At 45.3% G+C, this 27,471-nt stretch overlaps 1 protein-coding gene across 2 annotated transcripts in view; it reads right to left on the bottom strand.

Annotated features, from left to right (window-relative positions):
* Positions 1-27,471, bottom strand: part of MYH11 (myosin heavy chain 11) — a 215,621-nt gene that overhangs the window by 109,623 nt on the left and 78,527 nt on the right. For both annotated transcript variants that reach the window (XM_030212270.1, XM_030212271.1), the window contains exon 5: positions 5,908-6,010. In XM_030212270.1, the coding sequence (XP_030068130.1) occupies positions 5,908-6,010 (103 nt within the window). The remainder of the gene's footprint in view (positions 1-5,907; positions 6,011-27,471) is intronic.

Below are 27,471 nucleotides of genomic sequence, written 5' to 3'. Positions count from 1 at the left end.
CTTCTAAGCACATTATTTTGAAGCTTTGCTTCCTAGAGTCACTGCATATTTTGTATCACATTACGAGCTTTTCAGAATTTGTAATTGTTTTTTTATTTTTAGTTTTAATGAGTCTTGATAATCCTGCTGTTTTTGTTCAATGTATTTGCTGGGAGACTGATAATAACTTGTTTTATATCAGTTGCACTTTTATTAAGTGAGACATCATGCCATGATGATTTTTTAATCAATGTTGTGATTTTTCAGAGAGTTTTTGTAAGGTTTAATCAAACTGAGCTGTGATCTCTGACCCCCACACAGACAGTTCAACGAGCATGGCTGTGTTAGATTCACCATGAGCTGCTGCTATATGGAGGAAAGGTATGTGAGTAGTAGCCTCTTTTTGAGCTGATTGGTCTGTTTTCTGCAAGTTTTGCTGGTCAATATGGGATGGGTTACAATTCTTTTAGGAGCCCTTTTGCAGAGCGGCAGTAAGCCCAACACGGGTTTACCGCTCGCAATTCCGGGACTGCCACCAGCCCAATGCCGCCGGCAGCGGTAGTTCCGGGTCAAGCTTGTGCCATTTCCGGGGGGGGGGGGGACCCCCAGAAATGGTTAATGTGGCTGTAACCTGGCAGTAATTGGGCATTGCCGTGTGCAGGTTACCACGGGAGCCCTTATCACCACCTCAATGGGTGTCGATAAGGACTCCTGCTGCGGTAAATAGGGCCCTGGCGAGCAGGAAAAATGGCCCCCAGCACTACCGCAGGACCCTTTTTCCCGCAGCCTGGTAAAAGGACCACCTAATGATGATTCTTTTTTTGTCTTTAGCTTTTAACCATTAGGTGATATCTTTGGATCACACCTCTTGGGTATGTGAGTTTATTTAACCTCTTCTTTATTTATATGCATGCTTTTAGAGGTTGTCATTTACATAAGTACATAAGTAATGCCACACTGGGAAAAGACCAAGGGTCAATCGAGCCCAGCATCCTGTCCACGACAGCGGCCAATCCAGGCCAAGGGCACCTGGCGAGCTTCCCAAATGTACAAACATTTTATACATGTTATTCCTGGAATTGTGGATTTTTCCCAAGTCCATTTAGTAGTGGTTTATGACTTGTCCTTTAGGAAACCATCTAACCCCTTTTTAAACTCTGCCAAGCTAACCGCCTTCACCACATTCTCCGGCAACGAATTCCAGAGTTTAATTACGCGTTGGGTGAAGAAAATTTTCTCCGATTTGTTTTAAATTTACTACACTGTAGTTTCATCGCATGCCCCCTAGTCCTAGTATTTTTGGAAAGCGTGAACATGTTTTTGGCTTTAGTCTGTGGTTTATGTTTTAATGATTCACTTATTTATTGTATTATTTATTCATATTTATAAGTTTTTTAAATTTGTACTAACATGTTTTTTTATGTATCTATTAACAGTTTTTAACAGCCCCTGATGCAACCCTTGTGAGGGCGAAACATGGATATATCAGCCTTTTTAAGTATTTATGTATTTATGCTTTTATGTGGTGAATAAATTCCAGATTTTTCTATTCTCATCGATCTACTATTTTGCTGCCTATCTTGGATCTTGTAAACCTGCCTGTTTGTTTTCTAGGATCTTAATAAGTTGGGCCCGTTTTTGCACACTTTTTGGAGTTTTTTTGACCAATAATGGCGATTTTTACCGATGACTTTAATTACATCTGGTAACTCATGCAGTCCGCTGAGATCTTTTCTCCACCTAATAATGGTTGCTATTTAATCTGGAAATTGTCATATGGTTGTCTCATTTTGCTAAGGTCTTTATTGAACACAGATTGTTTTTTTTTTTTAAATAATTCACTTTAGAACTCAGTGACACGTGAAATCATACCTGAACACTAATTTACATACAGTGGATGGTCAAGCTTGCTATTCAGACAGTAAAATGCAATATAAATAACATTATAAAATAAATGGAAAATCTAGTTTGATTCAAGGCAAGATTGAGCATTAGGAATGACACTGGTTCTGCCAGACTGGTTGGAACAATTTGTTAATTCCATCACAAGAGCCCTCCTTACAGACTTTATTCTTGGAAGCACTAGAAATCCCTGATCTTGCTGTAAAGATGTGCAAAATAAAATAGTCTAAATAAACTGTGTATGTTCTTGTTTCAGCACTGTTGCTGAAATGACCTGACACCGTTGCTTCTGACATACACAAAAAAAGGCCTTACGAATGCAGAACAGTTAGGGCTGCACAGACAGACATTTTACTCTGCTTCATAAATTCTTTATTTTCATGAAAATCCCAAAGCATTTGAAAATATTTAATTCTACTATAGTTAAGAAAACAGAACCACTAGTCTCAGAATGCACTAGGATGGGAATTATGAAAATTTCAGAACAAGTGGGCTAATCTAGTATCTACAGTCAGACAATACTAAAGATTAACATATTTTAAAATAATTATAAACATCTACATATATAATATTAAAAAACATAAAATACACAAAATATACAGGGTGAAGCAAAAAAAAAAAAAAAAGATAACTTCCTAATGTTTTTTTTCTGTTTTCTCAGCAACCGCTTGGAACTTCAACGTGATTTTACAACTTTATTTGTTATTGCTACTATCTGCCTTTATGTGCCAAGTGGAATGAGATTATCATTAAATACGGCAAAGTTACAGACTCTTTAGTGTGACCACCCTGCGATTTTCACACGCTCAAAAATGTTTGCACTGTAAAACTCGCAGACCAAACAGAGAGGGTAAACAGCATACATAGAAAGTATACAGACAAGAAAAAGCAACACTGTGCCTTTAAGACTGAGACAACAGGAGGAATTTATTGATAAGTGACCCGACACGGGCCGTGTTTCGGCGTGAAACAACGCCTGCCTCAGGGGTCAGGGTTTAGATGTAAGTGGTTTATAATGTGTATCTGTCCAATGCCTCCAAAGATAGACGGGTAACATAGTAACATAGTAAATGACGGCAGAAAAAGACCTGCATGGTCCATCCACTCTGCCCAACAAGACAAACTCATATGTGCTACTTTTTGTGTATACCCTACTTTGATTTGTACCTGTCCTCTTCAGGGCACAGACCGTATAAGTCTGTCCAGCACTATCCCCGCCTCCCAACCACCAGCCCCGCCTCCCACCACTGGCTCTGGCACAGACTGTATAAGTCTGCCCAGCACTATCCTTGCCTCCCACCACCGGCTGGCTCTGCCACCCAATCTCGGCTAAGTTCCTTAGGATCCATTCCTTCTGAATAGGATTCCTTTATGTTTATCCCACGCGTGTTTGAATTCTGTTACCGTTTTCATTTCCACCACCTCCCGCGGGAGGGCATTCCAAGCATCCACTACTCTCTCTGTGAAAAAATACTTCCTGACATTTTTCTTGAGTCTGCCCCCCTTCAATCTCATTTCATGTCCTCTCGTTCTACTGCCTTTGCACCTCCGGAAAAGGTTCGTTTGCGGATTAATACTTTTCAAATATTTGAATGTCTGTATCATATCACCCCTGTTTCTCCTTTCTTCCAGAGTATACATGGTCAGGTCATCAAGTCTCTCCTCATACGTCTTGTAACGCAAATCCCTTACCATTCTCGTAGCTTTTCTTTGCACCGCTTCAATTCTTTTTACATCCTTCGCAAGGTACGGCCTCCAAAACTGAACACAATACTCTAGGTGGGGCCTCACCAATGACTTATACAGGACCTTTAAAACGAAGCTCGCCTGTTGGAAAGGACAGCCACAATGTAGAGTATAAAAACTCCAGTATTAACCTTGTCTTTTTGCAAAAGCAAAACATAAAACCAAATCATTTTATGTTTTGCTTTTGCAAAAAGACAAGGTTAATACAGGAGTTTTTAAACTCTACATCGTGGCTGTCCTTTCCAACAGGCGAGCCTCGTTTTAAAGGTCTTGCCCCTCTATCTTTGGAGGCATTGGACAGATACACATTATAAACCACTTACATCTAAACCCTGACCCCTGAGGCAGGCGTTGTTTCACGCCGAAACACGGCCCGTGTCGGGTCACTTATCAATAAATTACTCCTGTTGTCTCAGTCTTGAAGGCCCAGTGTTTACCATTATTTGAAAAACAAAAAAACGGGGCACCAGCTTACTGTTAATGATGTCACAGTGACCTAGACTTTTGTAAACAATAATTTGCATTTGATAATATGATAATTCAAAGAGAATTTCTTTTAAAAGTATTTCAGATCAGAATGGCAATCATGGGCAAGGTGTGGATAGATGATCTGGGATAGCCTGCCATAGGGACCCATCAAGAAGGCTGTTAAGAACTTCCCAATGTGACTGAAGGCGTATGTTAAAGCTGGGGGTGGACACTTTGAATATTCACATTGACTGCAATATTCTGACACATTGTTAATTGTATCGTTTGAATGATATTATTTTACTGTGTTCTAATTCGAACATTTTTAACATGCAAAAATCACTAGGTAGTAACGCTAAAATAACAGTAACATCAACACAGCTTAAGATAATTAAATGTTGTGTAATAGTAATATGTAAGTGTGATGACTAAATAAGTAGGTAAAATTTCTCGTTTTGAAATTCAAAACAGTTCCTGAGAAAACTACAAACAAGTAAAAGGGGTTACTTTTTTTTTTTTTTTTAATCTCACAGTGTATATATAACAGTCAAACAGGTTGTAGTGTCTAATGAAACCAGTTAGAATGTTTGATATTTGATGTATGTGGACAGTATTCATTTATAATGTATTGACAGAATAATATAACACAAAAAAATCCATAAAATTTCCCATTACTGAAAGTAGAGGTGCCGAAAAAGAACAAAAAAAATTCAAAAACCATGAAAATCTCATACATTACATTCAGGGGTAAAGCAACACCACACATAGAGAAAGCAAGCTGAGTGTCTCTGTAATGCAGATTCCTATACAGAGCTGATAAAAGTTTCCAACATGAAAGCTGTAATATACTTGTGTATTCTTCATATAACAACTGTCTAGCAGCAGAGGTTCAGTCCTTCTAATACATTTTTGGTAGCATCATTTGGTTGCTTTCTTCAGGGCCGGTCCTAGGGTCTCTGGTGCCCCCCTGCAGACTATGAGTAGGCGCCCCCCCCCCCCCAGCATCTCCTTTCTCTCTTCTCCCACCCTGCCCCTGTCCAGCGATTCTCCTTCGCCCCCACCCCCATTTATGGCCACCTGCCCGCCCTCTTCTCCCCCAACATCCCCCTTTTTCTTCTTGCCACCCTGCATGGTTTAAGTCTTTTTTAATTTACCTCCGTCCTAGCGGCTGCGTCATTTCAAAGCTCTGCCCGTCTCTAGCATTCCCTCCCTTCGTGAGTTTGTTCCCTCAGAGTCCCGCCCTTGAGGAAATGATGTCAGAAGGCAGGACTCTGCGGGAACGGACTCACGAAGGGAGGGAAGGCTAGAGACGGGCTTTGAAATGACGCGGCCGCTGAGACGGAGGTAAATTAAAGATTTAAACCCCCAAGGGCGGCGTGGTATGGCGCCGCAGCGGCGCCCTTGAAGGCAGGCGCCCCCCTACGGTGCTTACCCCGCTTACTGGGTTTGACCGGCCCTGGCTTTCTTTGACCTCAATATACTAATCTTCAAATTCTCTGGCACCATGGAAAATTTTTGTCGTGATGCTGGCTCATTTATATAACACATAATTTAGGTTGGTGGCATTTTTCTTGCATTGTTTTACATGAATCCCTAATAAGCTCATTTGCACGATTTTTCAACTCAGGCAATTTTGTACAAAACTCGTGGGCAGGATCAGCCGCAAAAAGTAGCACATACAATTTAGCATGTTAGGATGCATGATATTACATCTCTGATCCCACTTGTAACTTAGTACAACGGCCTCAAAAGTAGGAACATTCTAACGTCGTGCACAAGAAAAGACAGCTGGAAAAGTACAGATTGACTTACAGTGATGCTCGTGTCTTTCTTGCCTTTATGTGAGGAAGCAACAACAGCCAGGTACTGAATAACTTTCTTTGTGTTTTCAGTTTTACCTGCACCAGATTCACCTCTGGAAAATAAAACAGGTAAAGGTCTATCAGGATCCATATATCATGTGATTCTTATGGAAGCAAAATTGTGAGCTCATAACACAGTATACCAATGTAGCAACAAAAAAATATATATTAAAAACTGCCAGCAAATATGAAAAAATGAAATGCACCTTTAAAAAAAAAAACACAAGGTGGAAGGTGGTGACAGATGGTCGCCAAAATGAGCCCTTTTACTAAGTCGTGTAGGTGCGTACGCACGTCCTACACATGTCAATTAGGAGTTACCGCCCGGCTACCACGTGGCCCAGGCAATCATTTTGTTTTTGATGTGCGCCCGCTACGTGCACCGGAAAATAAATTTTATTTTCCGGCGTGCGGTGGAAACTGGGCAGTAATCATCATTCTACGTGCATAGACAATTACCTCATGGTTACTGCATGAAACCTTACCGCTAAGTCAATGGGTGGCGTAAGGTCTCAGCCCCAAAAAGGACGTGCGCCAATTTTTATTTTGCCGCATATCCATTTTGCGGCAAAAATGTAAAAAAAGGTATTTTTTACAGGCACGCTGAAAAATGGAACTGCGTGTGCCCAAAACACATGCCGACACGCAGCCCATTTTTCAGCGCACCTTAGTAAATGAACCCTTGATTTTGCCTATCACTTCTTTCCATGTGACATCAGAGAATGCTTAGAGTTCTCTTGCACTACTGAAATGTGATGGGTAAAGAAGGGGGTCAGAAGTGCTATGTGACATTTAAGGTTTTTTAAAAACTAAAATGTGCTACAATTTGGGCTTAATGCATTCTAACACAGAATTTTAGCGTGCGCTAAACCCAGATTTAATGTGGCACCTTTTGGGATTGTGCCACCTGTTTTCTATTGCAGGTTGATTACGAATCAATAAAAACAACCCGACACGATTCGTGTTTCGGCCGTAGAGGCCTGCGTCAGGGGTCTATTAATTTTCAATACAAAAAAACAAAGAGAGGAGTGGTGGCATGAGCCCGAGCAGTGAGGAGGAAACAGCGGAGGTACTGCAGTGGGTAAAAGGCTGTTTTTTTAAAGAAATGGCCATGCAGCAAGTGAACCACTTGCCATATGGCCATTTCGGGAGGGAGCACTTACTGCCACCCATTGAGGTGGCAGTAAGGGCTTCCGTTCTCAGGACTTTTTTGGAGGGGGTACTTGGGGGCAGTGGCGTAGCCAGTATGGGGCCACGGGGGCCTGGGCCCCCGTAGATTTGCCCCTGAACCCCCTGCCGACGACCCTCTCAACCCTTGCAAGGCTTTGTTCTGTTTCTGTAAGTCTGACGTCCTCACCTCGGGCTCTGGCCCTCCTCCCGCCAAAGTCTGGCTACGCCCCTGCTTGGGGGTACTGAGTACCGACACCTTTTCCATTGTCTGCTAAAATTGACCCATGGTTCCTAAGTTTTAATGAAAGAGCTCAGGCTCTACACACCAGTTCTGCCTTGTCATAGATTCTGTGACTCATTGCAGGGGGCCTGGCTATTATGGGGTGGGTCCCTCAGTGATCACCCCACCCCTGAAGGGTGGCCTGGCATTTGAGTACCGGCACCTTTTTCGCTAGAAAAACTGCACTGTCCGTTCTAACCCAGCAGTAACCGGACAGTGCACAGCACTGCCCAATTACCGCCAGGTAAACACCGGTGCTACAAAAATTAAATTATTCTTGTAGCGCCGGAAGCGGCATGTGCTGGGGGTGGGAACTACCGCCGGGCTCCTGTGGTAGCCTGGTGGTAGTTCTGGATTAGCGAGCGTAAACCCGTGTTGGGCTTACTGCCACTTCATAAAAGCCCCCTAAGTCTTCCCGTATTAACTCTGCATTAGCCAATTGGTGTGCGCTAATGCAGGAAAATGTAGTAGCACATGGTTTAAAGCTCGTACTGGACATAACTTAACTCTTCCACATGAACTTTACTCTACCACAATACCACTCTGTATTTGTTCATACCAGTATTGGCGATCACCTTTATGGTACTATGTAAGCCACATTGAGCCTGCAAATAGGTGGGTAAATGTGGGATACAAATGTAACAAATAAATAAATACATGGTATCAGGCAAACTACCATGCAACCCATTAACGTGTTTCTGTGGTAGCCTATTACTGCAATCTAACCGTGCATTAAGGGCTGGAATGAATAAATGGCGCTTAAAATTCAGCGCCGAAAAAAAATCAGCGCTGAATGGTATTCTATAATGGGCATTCTGGGATCAGCACCCTTTATAGAATAGCACATAGTGCCGGGATCTGCACTTAACTTTGGGCGTGAGGAGTTACAACAGCTGAAACCAGGTGTAAATCCCAGCTTGCAAGTTGGGAGCAGATCTGCACTATTCTATAACACTGATTGCATTTTAAGGGAACGCCCCTGGCCCGCCCATGCCCTTCCCAAGGCCACACCCCTTTTGCAGATCCATGTGCTAGTCTATAAATGGGCATGTGTGTGTTTACGCATGGATCTGCCGTTTCTGCCCTGATTTGGCACCTTGCATCTGTTAGAACGCTTTCCCATGCCAAAATCTCAGCATAGAAGTAACGCCTAATGTTCGGCGCCATAGACAGAATCCTCCCCTTGGTGCTTAATGCCCTTTAGTAAAAGGGTCCCTTAATCCCAAATGTAGAGAAAGTGAAAAAAAGGGTGCAATCCCTTGTGGGGAAAATTCTCTTCAAACATGACTTCTATGGAGGACCTCTAACACGTAGAGATAAATTCCTCAATAAGGGGCCCTTTCACAAAGGTGCGTAGGCGCCTGCATGCGTCCAAAACGCGTCAAGTTGGAACTACTGCCCAGCTGCCATTTGCCCCAGGCGGTAATTCCATTTTTGAAGCACATCCAAAAACACGTGGTAGAAAATATTTTCTCTTTTCAACCGCATGTCGCTTACCTGGCGGTAATCGGCAGTTTACACGCACTGACGCTTACCGCCCAGTTAGCGCGTGAGACCTTGCCGCCAAGTCGGCGGTAAGGTCTCAGGCCAAAAATGGATGCGCGCGGGTTTTAATTCTGCCACACGTCCATTTTCGGCCTTTTTTCCAGTCGCGCTGAAAAATGGACCTGCCACACGTCCAAAACACGCGTCTACACCAGCGCAGGCCATTTTTTGACACACCTTAGTAAAAGGGCTCCTAAGATTCCTAAATACCATTAAGTTAAGCAAATTATGAGGTTACCACAATTGAAGTTTCCTTCCTTTTCAGGCTGATGTGCAGTAGGAGGCTACATCTAACGGATTTATCGAGAGAACTTCACATGCCTTCTGTATATAGTAAAATAAACCAACACTTAAATTCTTGCTCTTGTCCTACACCATCAAAAGATAAACTTAGAATATCTAGGTACCGATCAAAGCAGTAACTGCACCTTCAGTGGAGGGAATGATTTTCTTAGAAAGGCCTAATAAAGTGATCTGTAAGAGGGGATTTAGCTGGAAAGGAAGTTCCTAAGATGGAGTACTGTTACAGGGACAGCCCCACTGGCTGGCTGCGCTTGGAATTTCTCGTACTCTGAAGACCAGACAGAACTTAAAACCAGATTCTGAACATGCACGGGGAATAAAATGTAACCAAAAAAGGCATTCCCTGACAATTCAGAGGAATGTCATGCAGTCTGGCTCCAGAAGCTTGCAGTCTCGATGGGACATAAAGTGGAAAAATCACCCTTCTGAGACTAAGGAGTATATTGTTGTAAGCCTGGTAAAGCACAATTACTGTAACAAAGAGGTAGCTGAAGGCAGCAATTAAAGAACACAGTGACCTGTCATCTTTATAATATTGTCTTTGTAATGAAATTGATTTTAAAATAATTGAGTAGTGGTTAACTAATCAAGTATGAAAGACCAACCCCACTGCTTGAAACACTACAATGGCTACCAGTCAAGGCAAGAATATTTTTTAAAGCGAGCTCACTAATTTTCAAGATACTGTTCGGAATGGCACCCGAATATATGCTTAACATGATTGAACTATCCTCAAGAAATGCCAGCCCAGAAAACAGAAACTACCTACTCCTACATCTACCCAACTACAAAAACACCATCTATAAAACTATCTACACAGCAGGATTTAGCTACTTGGGTTCCAAATGGTGGAACTCGATATCAAAAACCATAAGAAGCATCACAAATCTCCAATTCAGAAAAGAAATGAAAATCTACCTCTTCAAAAAACTTCTACAGCTAATCACATAGATACCATCGCCTTCCTTTCAAATCTACCGCTTCAAAAAGTATATGAATAAATACCACCAAAACTCTACAACTGAACACAAAGGTTACCACTACCTTTTCCACTTCAAATCTACCTCTTCAAAAACTCTATGAATAAACACACGAACTATAGAAGCCCTCTCAACATTGCACAACACTATTGTAACTCCACCAAAATGTAAATTGCAAGCCACTGTGAACTGAAACTTGTTATTGGATAACAGAGGAATACAAGAATGCATAAATAAATACATAAATACGTCGTTCAAAGGTTATTGGAGAAAGGAGAAAAGCTAGGAATGGACTTGTAAGACTGAAAGATGCTGAGAATGGTTATGTGGAGAGTGATGAGGATAAAGCAAATGTGTTAAACAAATAGTTCCAGAAAATCCTGGAGAAGGACCACAGTCGGCTGCCGAGAGAGTATCTAGGAATGGAGTGGATACTGCACAGCTCACAGAAGAAAATGTTTATAAACTTAAAAATCTGAAAGTGAGCAAAGCTATGGGGCCAGATGGGATACATCCCAGGATACTGAGGGAGCTCAGAGAAACCCTGGCGGGACCTCTTAAGGATTTATTTAATAGACCTTTAGAGACAGGAGAGGTTTCATGGGATTGGAGATGAGCAGATGTGGTCCGTCTTCACAAAAGCGGGGTCAGGGAAGAAGTGGGAAACGACAGGCTGGTAAGCCTCACATCAGTGGTTGGAAAAATAATGGAGTCACTGCTGAAGGAAAAGATAGTTAACTTTCTAAAATCCAATGGGTTGCAGGATCCGAGGCAACATGGCTTTACCAAAGGAAAATGTTTGACTGGGTGAGCAGTAGAGTGCTTCAGGAGTCAGTACTCAATAATGCGTGGAGTAGAAAGGGTAGAAGTGAAGCATCTGTTTACTCTTCCAAAAATACTATGACTAGGGGGCATTCAATGAAGCTACAAAGTAGTACATTTAAAACAAACTGCAGAAACTTTTTCTTCAGTCAACGTGTAATTAAACTCTGGAATTTTTTGCCAGAGAATGTGGTAAAGGCGGTTAGTTTAGCGGGGTTTAAAAAAGGTTTGGACGGCTTCATAAAGGAAAAATCCATAGCCCATTATTAAAATGGACTTGGGGAAACCCACTGCTTATTTCTGGGATAAGCAGCATAAAATGTTTTGCACTTTTTTGGGATCTTCCCAGGTATGTGTGACCTGGATTGGCCACTGTTGGAAACAGGATGCTGGGCTTGATGGACCAGTATGGCAATACTTATGTACTTATGAATTCTCTACAGGGGGAACTATTCTAGCAGTTGGTAATAAAACCCACACGGGATGGTTAGTGCTTACTAATGGGGAGAGTGTTTCTGATGTTATAGTAGGTGCTCATCTGGATCCAGTGATCACCAGATAGTATGGCTTAATATTATGATAGGTGTGGAGAGGGTTCATTCAAATCTGTTCAGAACTCTGCTGCACGTCTCATATTCCGCCAGAACCGATATACTCATATCACCCCTCTCCTCAAGTCACTTCACTGGCTTCCGATCAGATACCACATTCAATTCAAGCTTCTCCTTCTTACCTACAAATGCACTCAGTCTGCTGCCCCTCACTATCTTTCTACCCTCATCTCCCCTTACGTTCCCGCCCATAACCTCCATTCACAGGATAAATCCCTCCTCTCAGTACCCTTCTCCACCACCGCCAACTCCAGGCTCCACTCATTCTGCCTCGCCTCACCCTATGCTTGGAAAAACCTTCCTGAGCCCTTACGCCAAGCCCCCTCCCTGCCCGTCTTCAAGTCTTTGCTTAAAGCCCACCTCTTCAATGCTGCGTTCGGCACCTAACCCTTACCGTTCAGTGAATCTAGACTGCCCCAATTTGACTGCCACTATCGGACCGATCGTTCACTTGTCTATTAGATTGTAAGCTCTTTGAGCAGGGACTGTCTCTCTTTGTTAAATTGTACAGCGCTGCGTAACCCTAGTAGCGCTTTAGAAATGTTAAGTAGTAGTAGTAAAAGGGAAGGTTCTAGACTTCAAAAAAACTAACTTTATTCAGATGGGAGATTACCTCAAGGAATTGCTGTCTGGATGGGAACATCTGTAAGAAGCAGGAAAGCAGTGGGCAAAACTGAAAGTAGCTATCGTAAGTGCAACAAACCATTTTGTAAGGAAAGTAAATAAAAGTGAGAGAAAAAGGAGGCCACTTTGGTTCTCAAAAGTAGTACCTGGAAAGGTGAGGAAAAAGAGGTTAGCCTTTATAAACTACAAGAGATGATCACAGAAAGAGGAAGATAGGTGACAGTATCTGGAAAAGCCAAGAGAAGCTGGTAGAGTAGTCAGGAAAGCAAAGATGCAAATGGAAGGAAAAAAAAAATAGCGAATACGGTAAAATGGGGGGGGGGGGGGACAAGACATTTTTTAGATATGTTAGTGGCAGGAGGAAGTGCAAAAGTAGCATTGTGAGATTCAAAGGTGAAGGAGAGGAATAAATAGAAGCTGATAAGGGTAAGGCAGAATTGCTTAACAAATATTTCTATTCTGTGTTCACAGATGAAGGGCCGGGAGCAAGCCTGCAGAAGACAATTTTCAGAGGACTGTGTTCATGAGCAGCTGGCAAAACTAAAGGTGGAGAAAGCTATGGGGATGGATGGCATAAATCTGGGGGTACTGAAGGAACTTAGGGAAGTTCTAGCGTCTCCACTGGCTGACCTTTTCAATGCTTCTCTAGAGTCAGAAGTGGTCCCAGAGGACTGAAAAAGAATAGATGTGGTCCCTTTCCACAAAAGCGGAATTAAGGAAGAGGTTGGTAACTACAGGCCGGTAAGTCTGACTTCTGTGGTAAGTAAATGAATGGAAACGCTTTTAAACAGAGAATAGTAAAGTTTTCGGAATCCAATGGATTGTAGGACTCAAGGCAACATGGCTTCACTAGCAAAAGTTCTTGTCAGACAAATCTGATTAGAGAGGTGGATCGGAGAGCGCTAGATGTGGTGTATTTAGATTTTAGCAAAGCCTTTGACATGGTTCCGCATAGACGACTAAATAAACTGAGTGCCCTCGGTATGGGCCCTAAAGTGATTGACTGAGTTACGAACTGGTTCAGCGGAAGGTGACAGAGGGTAGTGGTAAATGGAGTTCATCTGAGGAAAAGGATGCTACCAGTGGTGTGATGCAAGGTTCGGTTCTTGGGCTGGTTGTTTTTAACATTTTTTGTAAGCAATATTGCTGAAGAGCTGTCTGGTAAGCAGGGCCGCCAAGAGATTGGGCCGGACCCGGGGCAAGGCCGCCCCCGGGGCCCCCCGAGGTTGCTGCCGCCGCTCCCCCCTCCACCCCCCCCCGAGGTCGCTGCCACTCCCCCCTCCACCCCCCCGAGGTCACCGCTGCCGCTCCCCCCACCACCCCCCCGAACCCCCCCGAGTTCGCTGCCACTCCCCCTCCACCCCCCCAAGTCACCGCCGCCGCTCCCCCTCCACTGCCCCCCGAGGTCACCTCCGCTCCTGTCCCTCCACCCGCCCCCCTCCGTCCGCCACTGAGCCGGACCACCTGCATTGAAATCACAGCACCTCTCACCTCCGTGTGAAAGCGCTGCAGGCAGCAGGGCAGCAGATCGCCTCCCTTCGGCCATCCTTCCCTCCTTGTGTCCCGCCCTCATGGAAGTTACGTCAGACGAGGGCAGGACATAGAGGGAAGGAGGCTCGAAGGGAGGCGATCTGCTGCCCTGCTGCCTGCAGTGCTTTCACACGGAGGTGAGATGTGCTGTGATTTTAATGCAGGGGGCCCGGCCCGGTGGCAGATGGTCGACGATGGAGGGTGGGTGGGATTGCGGCACCAGGCCCCCCTTGGAGGCCCGGGCCCGTGGAATTTTGTCTCGGCGACTATGCTGGTAAGGTTTGCCTCTGCAGATGATCCCAAAATCTGAAATAGGATAGACACCCTTGATGATGTGGATAACATGAGGAAGGACTTAACGAAGCTAGAGGAATGGTCTGGATTTTAGCAGCTTAGATTTAATGCTAAAAAAATGCAGGATCATGTATTTTAGTGCAAACACTTGAGGGAATGGTACAGTTTAGAGGGTGAGAAACTTTTGTGCATGAAAGAGGAGCGGGCTTTGGATGTGGTCATATGTGATGATCTTAAGGGGGCACACAATGAAGCTACTAAGTAGTAAATTTAAAACAAACCACAGAAAATATTTCTTCACTCAATGTATAATTAAACTCTGAAATTTGTTACCAGAGAATGTGGTAAGAGCTGTTAGCTTAGCAGGGTTTTAAAAAGTTTGGATAATTTCCTAAAAGAAAAGTCCATAAGCCATTATTAAGACGGACTTGGGAAAGTCCATTCCTTATTTCTTGGATAAGCAGCATAAAATCTGTTTTACTGTTTTGGGATCTTGCTAGGTACTTGTGACCTGGATTGGCCACTGTTGGAAACAGGATACATGATGGACCTTCGGTCTGTCCAGTATGTTTTTTATGTTCTTATGGCCAAACAGGTAGAAAAGTTGATGACAAAAGCTAGAAGGATGCTTGGGTGCATAGGGAGAAGAATGGCCAGTAGGAAAAAGGAGGTAATGACACCCTTGTATAAGACTCTGGTAAGACCTCATCTACAATATTGTGTACAAGTCTGGAGACCGCACCTTCAAAAAGATATAAACAGGATGGAGTCGGTCCAGAGGATGGCTACTAAAATGGTCAGTGGTCTTTGTCATAAAGAGTATGGGGACAGACTTAAAGATCTCAATATGTTTACTTTGGAAGAAAGGCGGAAGAGGGGAGATGTGATAGCGATGTTTAAATACCTACACAGCATAAATGCACAGGAGATGACTCTCTTTCAATTGAAAGGAAGCTCTGGAACGAGGGGACATAGGATGAAGGTGAAAGGGGTTAGACTCAGATGTACCCTGAGGAAATACTTCTTCACAGAAAGGGTGGTGAATTTGAGGAAAGGATTCCCAGTGGAAGTGGTGGAGATGAAAACAGCATCTGAATTCAAGAGAGTTTGGGACATAGGATCTCTGCGGGAGTGATAGGGAGAGTAGATGGTATGGATGGGCAGACTGGATAGGCCATATGGTCTTTATCTGTGTACATTTTTCTGTGTTTCTATATTTATTTCAGAAACGTGCTAAGAGCTACTGCAGCAGCATAACAGCTTGCATGCACTAATTTGTACGTTTATCAGGGACATATCTGAGGTTCGGCGGTAGGGGGGCAGGGGCTAGAGTGAGGGGGCACATTATAGCTCCCCCTACTGCCGTCAACCCTTTTCCCGCCGTCACCTACCCCCGAGGTCCGCTTCCTCCTGCCGTTTTTTTTAAATATTACTTCAGCTGGCGGGGGACCCCAACCCCCACCAACCCAGCCGAGGTCTTCTTTAACTTCTTCATCCTCATGCTGTGAAAGCTGCATCCTTCCAGTTGGACGGAGTCTGACGTCGCAGCACGTTGTACATGCAGGACGTCAACGTGCTGCGACGTCAGACTCCGTCCAACTGGAAGGATGCAGCTTTCACAGCACGAGGATGAAGAAGTTAAAGAAGACCTCGGCTGGGCTGGCGGGGGTTGGGGTCCCCCGCCAGCTGAAGTAATATTTTAAAAAACCGGCAGGAGGAAGCGGACCTCGGGGGTAGGTGACGGCGGTAGGTGGGGAAAGGGTTGACGGCGGTAGGGGGGTCCAGGGCGAAATCTGCGGGGGCCCAGGCCCCTGTGGCCCCATGCAGATACGCCACAGCAAATTGTATCGGGGGCAAGAACTAGGCAGAGAATGAGCAGTGTATGGGTGTGGACTGCATAATGGGATGAGCACACAGTAATTAAAAGATGCTGAGTTCCATTTGGGTAGTTAGAGGGGCTTCTGGGTGCAGCTGTGCTAACTCAGCTAGGTCTTCTTTTCTGAAGAACTGAAGTAATTTGAAATTGATTCTGTGGTGTATGTATGTAGTAGTTGTTGTTGTTTTTTTCTTTTTTTAATAATGTGAATGTTATCTTGTAAACCACCTAATCATAGGTGGTACAGAATTTTTAAAAATAAATAAATAATGCACATGTATTAGTTTCAGAGGACAAGCTGGGCACACCTTTGCACTTGATGCATTCTGATTTTTGCTGTTACAGTACTTTAAGGACAACAGCTTAGCCAAAGACCCCACAGTGACTTGCCCAAAGTTAGTGGCAGAAAGGGAAAGGAGGTGGGACTTGATATACCACCTTTCTGTGGCTACAGCCAAAGAAGTCTCTATATTATATACAGGTACTTATTTCGTACCTGGTGCAATGGAGGGTTAAGTGACTCGCTCAGAGCCAGAAGGAGCTGCAGTGGGAATCAAACTCAGTTCCCCAGAATCAGAGTCCACTGCACTAACCACTAGGCTACTCCTCCACTAGCAACATTCCATGTAGAAGCCTGCCCTTGCAGATCACCAATGCGGCCACGCAGGCTTCTGTTTCTGCGAGTCTTACGTCCTGCACGTACATGCAGGACGTCAGACTCACAGAAACAGAAGCCTGCGCGGCCGCGTTGCTGATCTGCAAGGGCAGGCTTCTACATGGAATGTTGCTAGTAGAATAGCAACATTAACATTCCATCTAGAATCTCCAATAGCAGCAACATTCCATGTAGAATCTCAAATAGGGAAAGGGAAATGGGACTTGATATATCACCTTTCTGAGGTTTTTGCAACTACATTCAAAGCACTTTACATATATTCAGGTACTTATTTTGTACCAGGGGCAATGGAGGGTTAAGTGACTTGCCCAGAGTCACAAGGAGCTGCAGTGGGAATCAAACTCAGTTCCCCAGGATCAAAGTCCACTGCACTAACCACTAAGCTACTCCAGGATTTAGAGCCTGCCTTTCCTGGTTCTTAGTCAGCTGCTCTAACTACTAGACCAGTCTGACATTTTTTAATTTACATTTTTCATCTAAACTGGTTTCTCAGTGCACTCTAGAATAATTTTACTCTAGATCTAAATAAGCAGCAGTCTGCAGGGCTGATTTAATTTTATCCAGCATTTTCCTACTTCATCAGGTTTACAATATATCACATAAAATACAATGGAAAGAAACCAACCAAAGGGGCCCTTTTACTAAGCTGGTTTCCAGGATAGTTGTAAAATGGCTGCAGTTTCTTTTTTTCCATTAATGGCCATATGCTAATTTCCCGATTATCGTGTGGCCATTAGCATGTGAGTACTTACTGCCACCTATTTTGTAGGAAGTAGGGGCTCCTGCGATAATCCTACACAAATCTGGAGTCGGTCCAGAGGGCGGCTACGAAATTAGTAAGCGGTCTTGAATGCAAAAATGATAGGGACAGGCTTATGAACCTCTACATGTATACGCTGGGAGAGAGGAGACATGATAGAAACGTTTAAATATCTCAAGGGTGTTTACGTACAGGAAGAGAGCCTTTTTCAAATGGAGAGCTCTGGAATGAGGGGGTATACGACAAAGTTAAGAGGGAATAGGCTTAGGAGTAACCTAAGGAAGTATTATTTCACAGAAAGGGTGGTGGAGGCGTGGAATGGCCTCCCGGTGGAGGTGGTGGAGTCGAGGACTGTTCCAGAATTTAAATAGGTGGGAAAATGTGGGGTACAATTGCAACAAATAAATAAGTAAATAAATAAATAAATAAATAAATAAAGGCATGGGATAAGCATGTGGGATCGCTTAGGAACTGTCGCGTCCGCTGCTCCCTCCCACGCCTCCGCCATGGGGGGCGGGAACCGGCGTCCACCGCGGCGAGGGGCGGCGATTCAGGGGCCGCGGCGGGGAGCCAAGGCCCGCCGCGGTGATGGCCGCTCGGCCCGGGGCCGAGGCCAGAGGCCGGCAATTGCGGCCGCCGGTCTCTTGGTCGCCGGTTGTGGGGGCAGTGGTTGCGCTAGGGAAGGAGGCGGTGCCCGGGCGCGTTGGCCGGCGTCCTCGGCTCTCCCGGGCGCGGGGGTTTGGAGCTCCGCCTCTGAGGTGCGGGATTGGGCAGACAGAGCCAATCAGAAGGGCTCTGTCAATGACCAGGCTCGGGTTGGTTGGCTATACCTGCGGGGGCGGGGCGGCTGATGCTGTGCAGTACTTAAAGGAAGAGACTGAGTTAGAACTTTGCTTCCAGTTCTGTTCCCGAGGCCTGTTTCCTGTGGTTCCTGTGTTCCTCTGCGTTCCTCATTCTTCTGGTTTTGACCTTTGGACTGTTCCTGGTTTTCCCTGCTCGCTGCCTGCCTCGACCTCTTGCCGGATCTTGACTTCGTTGTCTGCTGCCTGCCCTGAACTTTGCCCGTTATTGGATGTTCTCTTCCTCCATCTGCCCTCTGCTCTCCTGGTCCCTGTCCGGGTCAGTTTGGCACCCCGCAGTTCCTGAAGTCCCGTTGACCGCCTGCAGCTGGGGGCTCAACCCTTGGTGAACGGCGGTCGCCGCGGGTGAAGACTTGGGGTTGCTCGGCTGTTCCTTAAGGTCCCTCGGGGCCTTACGGGACCTAAGGGCTCACCATCCTTGCACACAAGACAGGAACATGAAGAATTAGGGGTTACAGAAGATGGGCAGACTGGATGGGTCATATGGCCTTTATCTGCCGTCATGTTTCTAAATCGGTCAGCCTGCATCAATACTCCTTCGCTAACCGATTAGTGCAGGACATGCCTATTTTTCACCTCCAAACATGCCCCCTGCTCTAAAAAATAAAATCTATATTTTAGCACGTGGGAAGCAGGCGCCAATTACAAAACTACCACGGGACACCTGAGCACATTCCACAGTGGTGGCTTTTTACGCACTAGCGCTTACCACAGCTTAGTGAAAGGACCCCAAACAAACCTAAGCCCCCAGACAAGGGAGCTGTCCCACAACAAAACCACTACCCTAGAGCCAAAACCAGAAAGGTCTTTAGCTTTTTTCCTAAAAGCCAAATGATTTACTTCCCTTATTTCAGAGGTGAAATAGCATACAGACGGGACTGTTTGTTACTGTTTCCCCTTCCCCCCATCAACTTTATGATTCCCTATGGTATCCTGTGAGAGTGTCTCGGCCTAAAAATAGAAAGAAGATCTCATGGGAACACAAGATCCAAAGCTGGTCTCAACAGCAAATAACACTGTGGTACCAATTTCATTTTTATCAGATTTCCCATCAAACTCATGTCTGAAACATTCCCACGTCTCTGGTAGATGGGGTAGTGTGTGAATTTCCCTGGTTATCTCTTGGTTCATTTCCAGCTATCTGTGAGCAACCTGTGGATGTTCCAGGTTCAACAAACAACAAACAGGTCCCTCAACTGCTTGGAAGTTGAAACCTGTAACTTCTATTTTTCCCCCAGTCTGTGTTGTAAGAGTTTTCTGGGCTTACGCTGCTCTGTGTTCTGTTATTTCTAAAGGGACTTACCTCCCCCCCCCCCCTCCCCACCAGTACCCCAGGCAGACAATAAACTGGTGAAGTACTTCATCTGAGGCTGCCGTGGGGTTTGAAGTCAGATCAGGGCTGTTATTGCTAGATTTAGACCCCAGCAGCAGCCCAAGATGATGTGCTTAAGCCAGGAATGGGCAACCTTTATACACAGAGGGCCACATGAATGTCAGTACTATTCCAGCAGGCTACAACATTATAGAATGCTAGAATCAGAAATGCACAGAGTTATAGACCTTTTGTCATAATAAGTAAAAATGTTGAGTAAAACTGATAGAAACAAACATCTGGAGTGGCAATTCGGAAAATATTTGTGACAGAAAGTATTTAAAATCACCACCACGTTTTTCTGTGTTTAAAAGGGGTCTGAATAGATTCCTGAAGGAAAAGTCCATTGACCGTTATTAAATTTGGGGGTTTTGCCAGGTAAATTGTGAAGCGCTACGTACGACTGGTAGTGCTATAGAAATGATTTATAGTAGTATAGTAGTTCTTGGGGCCTGGATTGGCCGCTGTCGGAGACGGAGTGCTGGGCTTGATGGACCTTGGGTCTTTTCCCAGCGTGGCGGTGCTTATGTGCTTCCCATGGTTGCGTAGGCTGCAGAAAATTCAGTGGCAGGCTGCATTCGGCCTGCAGGCTGCAGGTTGCTCAGCTCTGGTTTAAACTCTTTTACCAGCTACTTGGCTGAAGGAAGGGGCTGTGGTGAAATTGGGATTGGGAGGTGGCACTGCAGCAGTATCTGCAGTGTGTGCCACCCTTACCTCCCAGCACTGCCACAGCTGCCTCAGGATTTTTTTTTTTTTAATAATAAAACCTCAGTGTAGGTCCAGAAACAGGAGGCCCCTACCAGTGGTAACTCCCTGGCTTTTTACTGGGTTCACTGAAAGGTAACTATGCCCCTAGTCAGTGTTCCCCTGGCTGACAGAGAAGTTGGAAGCATGCCTTTTCTGAGACACACCTCAGCGTTTCTCATGGACCACTGAGGGTCACCATAACAAAGATGCCAAGGGTGAACCATCCCAAAGAGTGAGATTTACCACGCTAAGGAGTGAGATCGAAGGCCAAAGAGTGAGGTTTTTCAGACGGTACATCTAGAATGATTTAAGTGTAGTATTGTTTTGCAAATGAATCAAGGCAGCTTTCATTTGGAGTCTCTGAAATAATACAGACAAAGGGTCTGATTCTATATTTGACGCTAAGTGTAGGCAGGCTAGAAACACTAACGCACCTTAGTAAACAGGGCCGTTAATGAATTATGCCTTTTGTTGTTTTGTTTTTATAAATATGCCCAGATTTGTGAGAGCAAATCTAGTCACACTATATAGAACTTGCAGGAAAGTGGGGAGCACTTTGGGTAAAAGTATGTACACTGGTTTCAGAGCACATGTACTTGCAGTAACAGGGCCGCCGAGAGACCGGGCAGGGCCCGGGGCAAGGCCGCCCCCGGGAAGTTGCCGTCGCTCCCCCCCTCCACCCCCCCTGAGGTCTCCACTGCTCCCCCCGAGAATGCCACAGCCACTGCTCCCCCATCCACCCCCCCGAGGTCACCAGTGCCGCTCCCCCCTCCACCCCCCCGAGGTCACTGCAGGTCCCCCCCTCTGTCTGCCACTGGGCCGGGCCCCCTGCATTGAAATCGCAGTCTCAGCTCCATGAAAGCAGCGCTGCAGGCAGCAGAATGCCTCCTTTCAGCCCTCCTTCCCTCCTTGTGTCCCGCCCTCGCGGAAGTTACGTCAGACGAGGGCGGGACACAGGGAGGGAAGGAGGGCCGAAGAGAGGGTTCTGCTGCCTGCAGAGCTGCTTTCACGGAGGTGAGACTGCGATTTCAATGCAGGGGGCAGACGGTCAATGACGGAGGGCGGGTGGGACTATGGCGCCGGCCCCCCCTTGGAGGCCCAGGTCCGGGGAATTTTGTCCCTCCTGCCCCCCCCCCTCTCGGCAGCTATGTGCAGTAAAGGGAAAAGGGACACGGAAGGGGTAGCAGTAGGCAGGAAGGTATGCTCAGATTTCTTCCTACTTGTTGGACCACTTGGTTTACTTCTCTAAGGTTTACCTCTCATGAAAGCAGTGATCAAGATCAGTGCACTGGAACTGAAGTTCTGATGAGTGAGAAATACGGCTCAAGGAGTGTGAGAGTGAGAGAGCTTTCAAATGAGTTTGACACACTCCTAATGAGTGAGACTTCGCATCTTTGCCATAGTAGTGGCAACCTACTTCCCTCCCTCCACAGGCATAAGGATACCTCCTTCACAGAGCACCCAGGCCCAGTGGCGTAGGAAGGGCGGAGCGGTGGGGGCGGTCCGCCCCGGGTGCATGCTGCTGGAGGGTGCAGAGAGCAGCCGCGCGGGCCTGTCGGCTCAGCTGGTTCCCTGCTCCCTCTGCCCCGGAACAGGTTACTTCCTTCCTGCTCTCTGCACCCTCCAGCTGCCAAGAATGCACCCGGGGGGTGGGGGGCTGATGCGCCGGGGAGGGGGGTGTCATTGCGCTGGGGGGGGGCTTGATGCGCTGGGGAGGGGGTGTCGTGTTGGGATCGCCACTGCCCAGGCCTAAACCAACTACTGTTAGATGGTGGGGATGGAAGAGATTGAAACCTGGACCCAGGGCCAGTGTTACAAAATCTTGAGAGGGGATCCCAATCAACAGGCACTTCCTTCAACACTGGGCAGGCTTGGAGCCCCTTGTGGCATGCCCATAGCAATTATCCTGATTATTACTCCCCTCCCCGTTCCCCCCAAAACCACCATATGTGCCTGGATCACCCTCTACTGTGGTGGTCTTGAGCCATAGGATCAGCCTAGTTTTCTACATAAGTAGACTTTAATTTTGATTATAGCCATAATCAAAGTGAGTACGCATAAATCCTGCTTGTTGTCTGCTAGACCACCAAGGATCGAGTAGGTAGGCCTGGTGAGGGGGGAGGGGCGTGGAGTGGTGTCTGTTGATGTTCTAGGGGGTAGGAGGGGGGGAATCCTGGGACATTCTGGATCTTCAGATGGGGGGAATATGAACGGGGGCCTATTGATGTTCCAGAGGGATCAGAGGGAGGGGGTTCTGTTGATGTTCTAGGGATGGTGGGAGAGAGGATCGGAATCATCAGAGGAGGGGTCAAAACCTGGCCAGATACCTTTATGTGAGTCCCAGTCAATATTCAGCAAGGACCCACGCACATGTTAATTGCAGGTCCTGGCTGAATATTGGTCGAGACCCGCATAAGACCCAGCAGATAGCAACAAGCTGAATTATCCCCAGATGATCCTGAGTCTTTTAAATTCAGAAGACTCCTTTGAAGTTACTTTTATCTGTCTTCACTGCATTCCTGCTTTTCCGCACTAGTATCACAGTGATAAACACTTGGATCTCTCCCAAGGCCAATAGGAAAAGGTCATCTCAGGTCACTTAGATGCAAAGTAGCAGCTGGGGCTAAGTGGCAGATTTTGTTTTCAGAAATGTAATGCAATCACTGAAATAAAGATTTGAAAGACTTTGGTTGCACAGGATGCAGGATGAATAGCTGAAACCATTTTTGGTAGCAATGCGGCTTTAACGTGAGGAAAGGAAAGGAAACTTGGGTTTCATCCACGGTTAATGAGAACCTGCAAACACTGGACAAAGGTTATTAAAAAGCCTGTTTTGCAACAAGTAAACAAAACTATCTTATCTTACCGATCACATTTATTATGCCATGGACTAAATGAATTCCAGGTACCATGCTTAGCATCTGAAATTAATAATCAGATGGGGGGAAAGCAGAGCTGCTTTCACGGAGGTGAGACTGCTATTTCAATGCAGGGGGCAGACGGTCAATGGCAGAGGGCAGGTGGGACTACGGCGCCGGACTACATAGTTTGTAACCTTTAGATTGTAAGCTCTCTTGAGCAGGGACTGTCCTTCCCCATGTTAAACTTGTACAGCACTGCGTAACCCTGGCAGCGCTATAGAAATGCTAAGTAGTAGTAGTAGTAGGGGAAAGGCAGATTTGTGATACTGCCTGTTGATTTAATTCTCATCTTGCACAATGCTCTAAAACCACCCAGCCTCAGACATTAAGGAAACACTGGAGGGCTAAGGGAGTGCAGAGAAACGCTTTTCATTTTTATTTATTTATTGGTTCTGGTCATTTTCAAAACTGAAAAACTTGTGAACTAAATCCAAATCCATTTGCTCATTTTAGACCTTCCTCAGGTGGTGAATCTGCTTTTGTGAACAGAAATGCTGCTTTTATTTTATGCCCCTGATGCAGCCTGTGTTCGTGGCGAAACATGGCCATGTCGGGCATCTGAGTGTGAATTCTGGGAAAATCAATACGATTTATTAAAGACTTCATCAAAGTCTGGTTCTTGACTTTTCTTCCAATATGGAACTTCTTGTTTTCTTACGTAATCATAAGTACATAAGTACTGTACATAAGTAATGCCATACTGGGAAAAGACCAAGGGTCCATCGAGCCCAGCATCTTGTCCACGACAGCGGCCAATCCAGGCCAAGGGCACCTGGCAAGCTTCTCAAACGTACAAACATTCTATACATGTTATTCCTGGGATTTTGGATTTTTCCAAGTCCGTTTAGTAGCGGTTTATGGACTTGTCCTTTAGGAAACCGTCCAACCCCTTTTTAAACTCTGCTAAGCTAACCGCCTTCACCACATTTTCCGGCAATGAATTCCAGAGTTTAATTACACGTTGGGTGAAGAAATATTTTCTCCGATTTGTTTTAAATTTACTACACTGTAGTTTAATCGCATGCCCCCTAGTCCTAGTATTTTTGGAAAGTGTGAACAGACGCTTCACATCCACCTGTTCCACTCCACTCATTATTTTATATACCTCTATCATGTCTCCCCTCAGCCGTCTCTTCTCCAAGCTGAATAGCCCTAGCCTCCTTAGTCTTTCTTCATAGGGAAGTCGTCCCATCCCCGCTATCATTTTAGTCGCCCTTCGCTGCACCTTTTCCAATTCTACTATATCTTTCTTGAGATGCAGCGACCAGTTAGTGTACAGTAATGTAGATGCACATAGAAATTATTTCTGTTGGATATTTCTATATAGTGTATTATCATTCATAAATGTGAAATTATGTTTGTTAAAAGTTTAATAAAATAATAAAAAAAAAAAAAAAAAAAAAAAAGTAATGTAGATGCACTAACTGATTAAAACGCTCACTCTCTGCCCTCAGACACGCCCCCTCAACCAAAAAAAAAAAATACAAAAACTTTCTTTAGCTCATGGGTAGCGTGCACACATTTGGAACTTACTGCGGGATGCCTGAGTGTGCCCTGTGGAAAGCCCTTTAAAACTGTGGTAAGAACGTGTTAGTAAAAGAACACCTAAAAGAGTTTTAAAAAATCTAAATTAGACCCCATGTCACAGAACATGAAATTGTATGTGTAATACTATGCGCAATACCTACATTCCAGCATCAGGACAGAGGAAGCCTCAAGGCTTTGCTCAAATCCAGGAAGGGTTGCCACCTGGCTCCATGTCATAAGGAATAGGCTAATCCAGTCCTGGCTTTACCCCCCCCCCCCCCCCCCCCAGTACATGTATGGATTTGTAATTCTGACAGGTCAGATAGTAAAGACAAGAATCAGTTCCCACGAAGCAAACCAAGGTGACACCTTTGTGTGCAGGAACATTTTTCAAGACCAGAGCACCACATCAATGTCAAAATACTATGAGGAAATTTTCAGACAATTCAAGGATGTAAGATGTTTGAAGTTAAAACAGAATACTTTCCAGGGGCGTAGCCAGACAGCAGAGTTTGGGTGGGCCTAGTCAAGAAGGGGGCGGGCACCAAGTGTTCTCCTCCCCCCAACCCCCCCCCAATGCGATGAGGCCAGTATCAGCAGCTTAGGAAGCTTAGACTGCTGAAGTGGAAAGCAGTGTTTTCAGCACCATCAGAGGGAGGTCTTCAGCTGGCGGAGCTTGGGATCCCCACTAGCTAGCACTAAATATGTGCTGCTGTTGGGTGGGCCTGAGCCCTAAGTGGATGGGCCCCGGCCCACCTGTGGCTACGCCACTGTTTGCAACTAATGAAAAGATCTGGGTTTCCTATCACATTATAAACCATAAAATTATACTGCTTTGTTGCTTTCTGATCAACCATCCATCTCTCCCTGTCTCTCACCGCCGCCCCCCCCCCCCCCACATCTATCTTTCTTTTTGAGACTGTCAGTGGAATGTTTTTACGATTCACTTGCAAATTCAGATCTTGTCATCTTTTGCTCATACTGTCCTGACCTGAGGAAGGAGGTTTTCACCTCCGAAAGCTAGTCAAAAATAAGTTAAGTTAGTCCAATAAAAAGATGTCACCTTATTTTCCATTTTATTTCTACTTATTAACTCTGCGAAAGTAGGGCTACACGGACCTGAATACAACTGGGAGAAATCGGGACTGGATTACTTTGCGTCTTGTGATATACAGCCAGCTGGCAACCCTGGGCCGCCTCCAAATCTTCTGTGTCACAGATCAAGTCACATGATCAGTCTGCTCTCTACACGCTTAACAACAGAACCCATTGTTGAGAAATTACCTAGGATACAATAGGCCGTTCATTTGCCCAGGACGGGATGAGCAGAGAGACCTGCAAATGTTTCTGAGTTTAAATGACTCCATGTTTTACCGATTAAAAAAAAAAAAAAGTCTGCTGGGAACCATTCCAAATCAAGTACACAAGTTTTCAAACAAATGCTCCTCAGAAAACTAAAACTTTTCTTCCAAAAGACACCGTGCTTTGAAACATTTTCTCTTGCTAAAGGTTAACTTGTTGGTTGATTGGACATTATTTGTTAATTTCCTGCTGGGGTAACAGTGTCTATCTCTTGACCTGTTGCTATATCCCTGGGAGTATTACCATAGATGGCTTTCTTTTGTCTGGAATAATCCAACTGCACCACACAGCTCTTTACACAGAATTTATTTTGTACATGGACTATATTTAACTTTCCTCTTCCTAGAAGACTCACATTTTGCCCATCTCTGTGGATGTGGCTTTAGAAGAAATTTCTGGCAGCTGCATACAGATGAGCGCTCTCAAGATTAAACAAATGTTAATTTCTGATTTGCAGGGTATGGTAACTCTTGGTAGGAAGCACACATTAAGCAGGTGAGTATAAAAATTCTTCAGCACTGGTTCTGATATATACTAAGGACCCACTTGATTGTGGAGTGGAGGAGTAGCTTGGCAATGGGAGTTGCATGCGGGAACTTCGCACACTAAAAACAAGCATGCGCATGGGGGAGGGGGGAGAGCAAGGCAGTGTGGCAGCAAATTTCAGCACAGGAAAGCTTCTGCTGGTGGGACTTGGGGACCCTTGCTAGCCAAACCAGCAGACTTTGGGGGTCCCTGAACCCAAATTAGGGGGGGCCCAGACCCCCAAGGCCCCCTGTGGCTATGCCACTGCTGATAACTGAGTGCTAATGATTGATTATTGGTGCTAATTGGCATTAATTAAAATTTACACACATATTTTTAGTCACAGGGATACATGCGTAAATTTTATACATGGCTCTTAAAAGGGGGCATGGCAATGGGAGGGATTGTGGAGTGGCTTTGATCCTAGCAACCTGGGTTCAATTCACATTACAGATCCTTGTGACCTTGGGCAGGTCACTTAACCCTCCTTTGTCCCAGGTGCAAAAACTTACATTGTGGGCCTTCTAGGGACAGAGAAAGTACCTGCATATAATTTTTATTTGCTACATTTGTACCCCACATTTTCCCACCTATTTGTAGGCTCAATGTGGCTTACATAGTACCATGAGGCGTTAGTAGCCTTCGATGATGAAATAAATACAAGGTGACAGTGGCGTACCAATGGGGGGGGGGGGTGGGGGCGGTCCGCCCCAGGTGCATGCTGCTGGG

This window comes from Microcaecilia unicolor, chromosome 8 (assembly GCF_901765095.1).
Source record: "Microcaecilia unicolor chromosome 8, aMicUni1.1, whole genome shotgun sequence".
In the NCBI taxonomy this organism is placed as follows: Eukaryota; Metazoa; Chordata; class Amphibia; order Gymnophiona; family Siphonopidae; genus Microcaecilia; species Microcaecilia unicolor.
The sequence above is the reverse complement of the archived record's forward strand: the minus strand, read 5'-3'. Positions and strand labels throughout refer to the sequence as shown.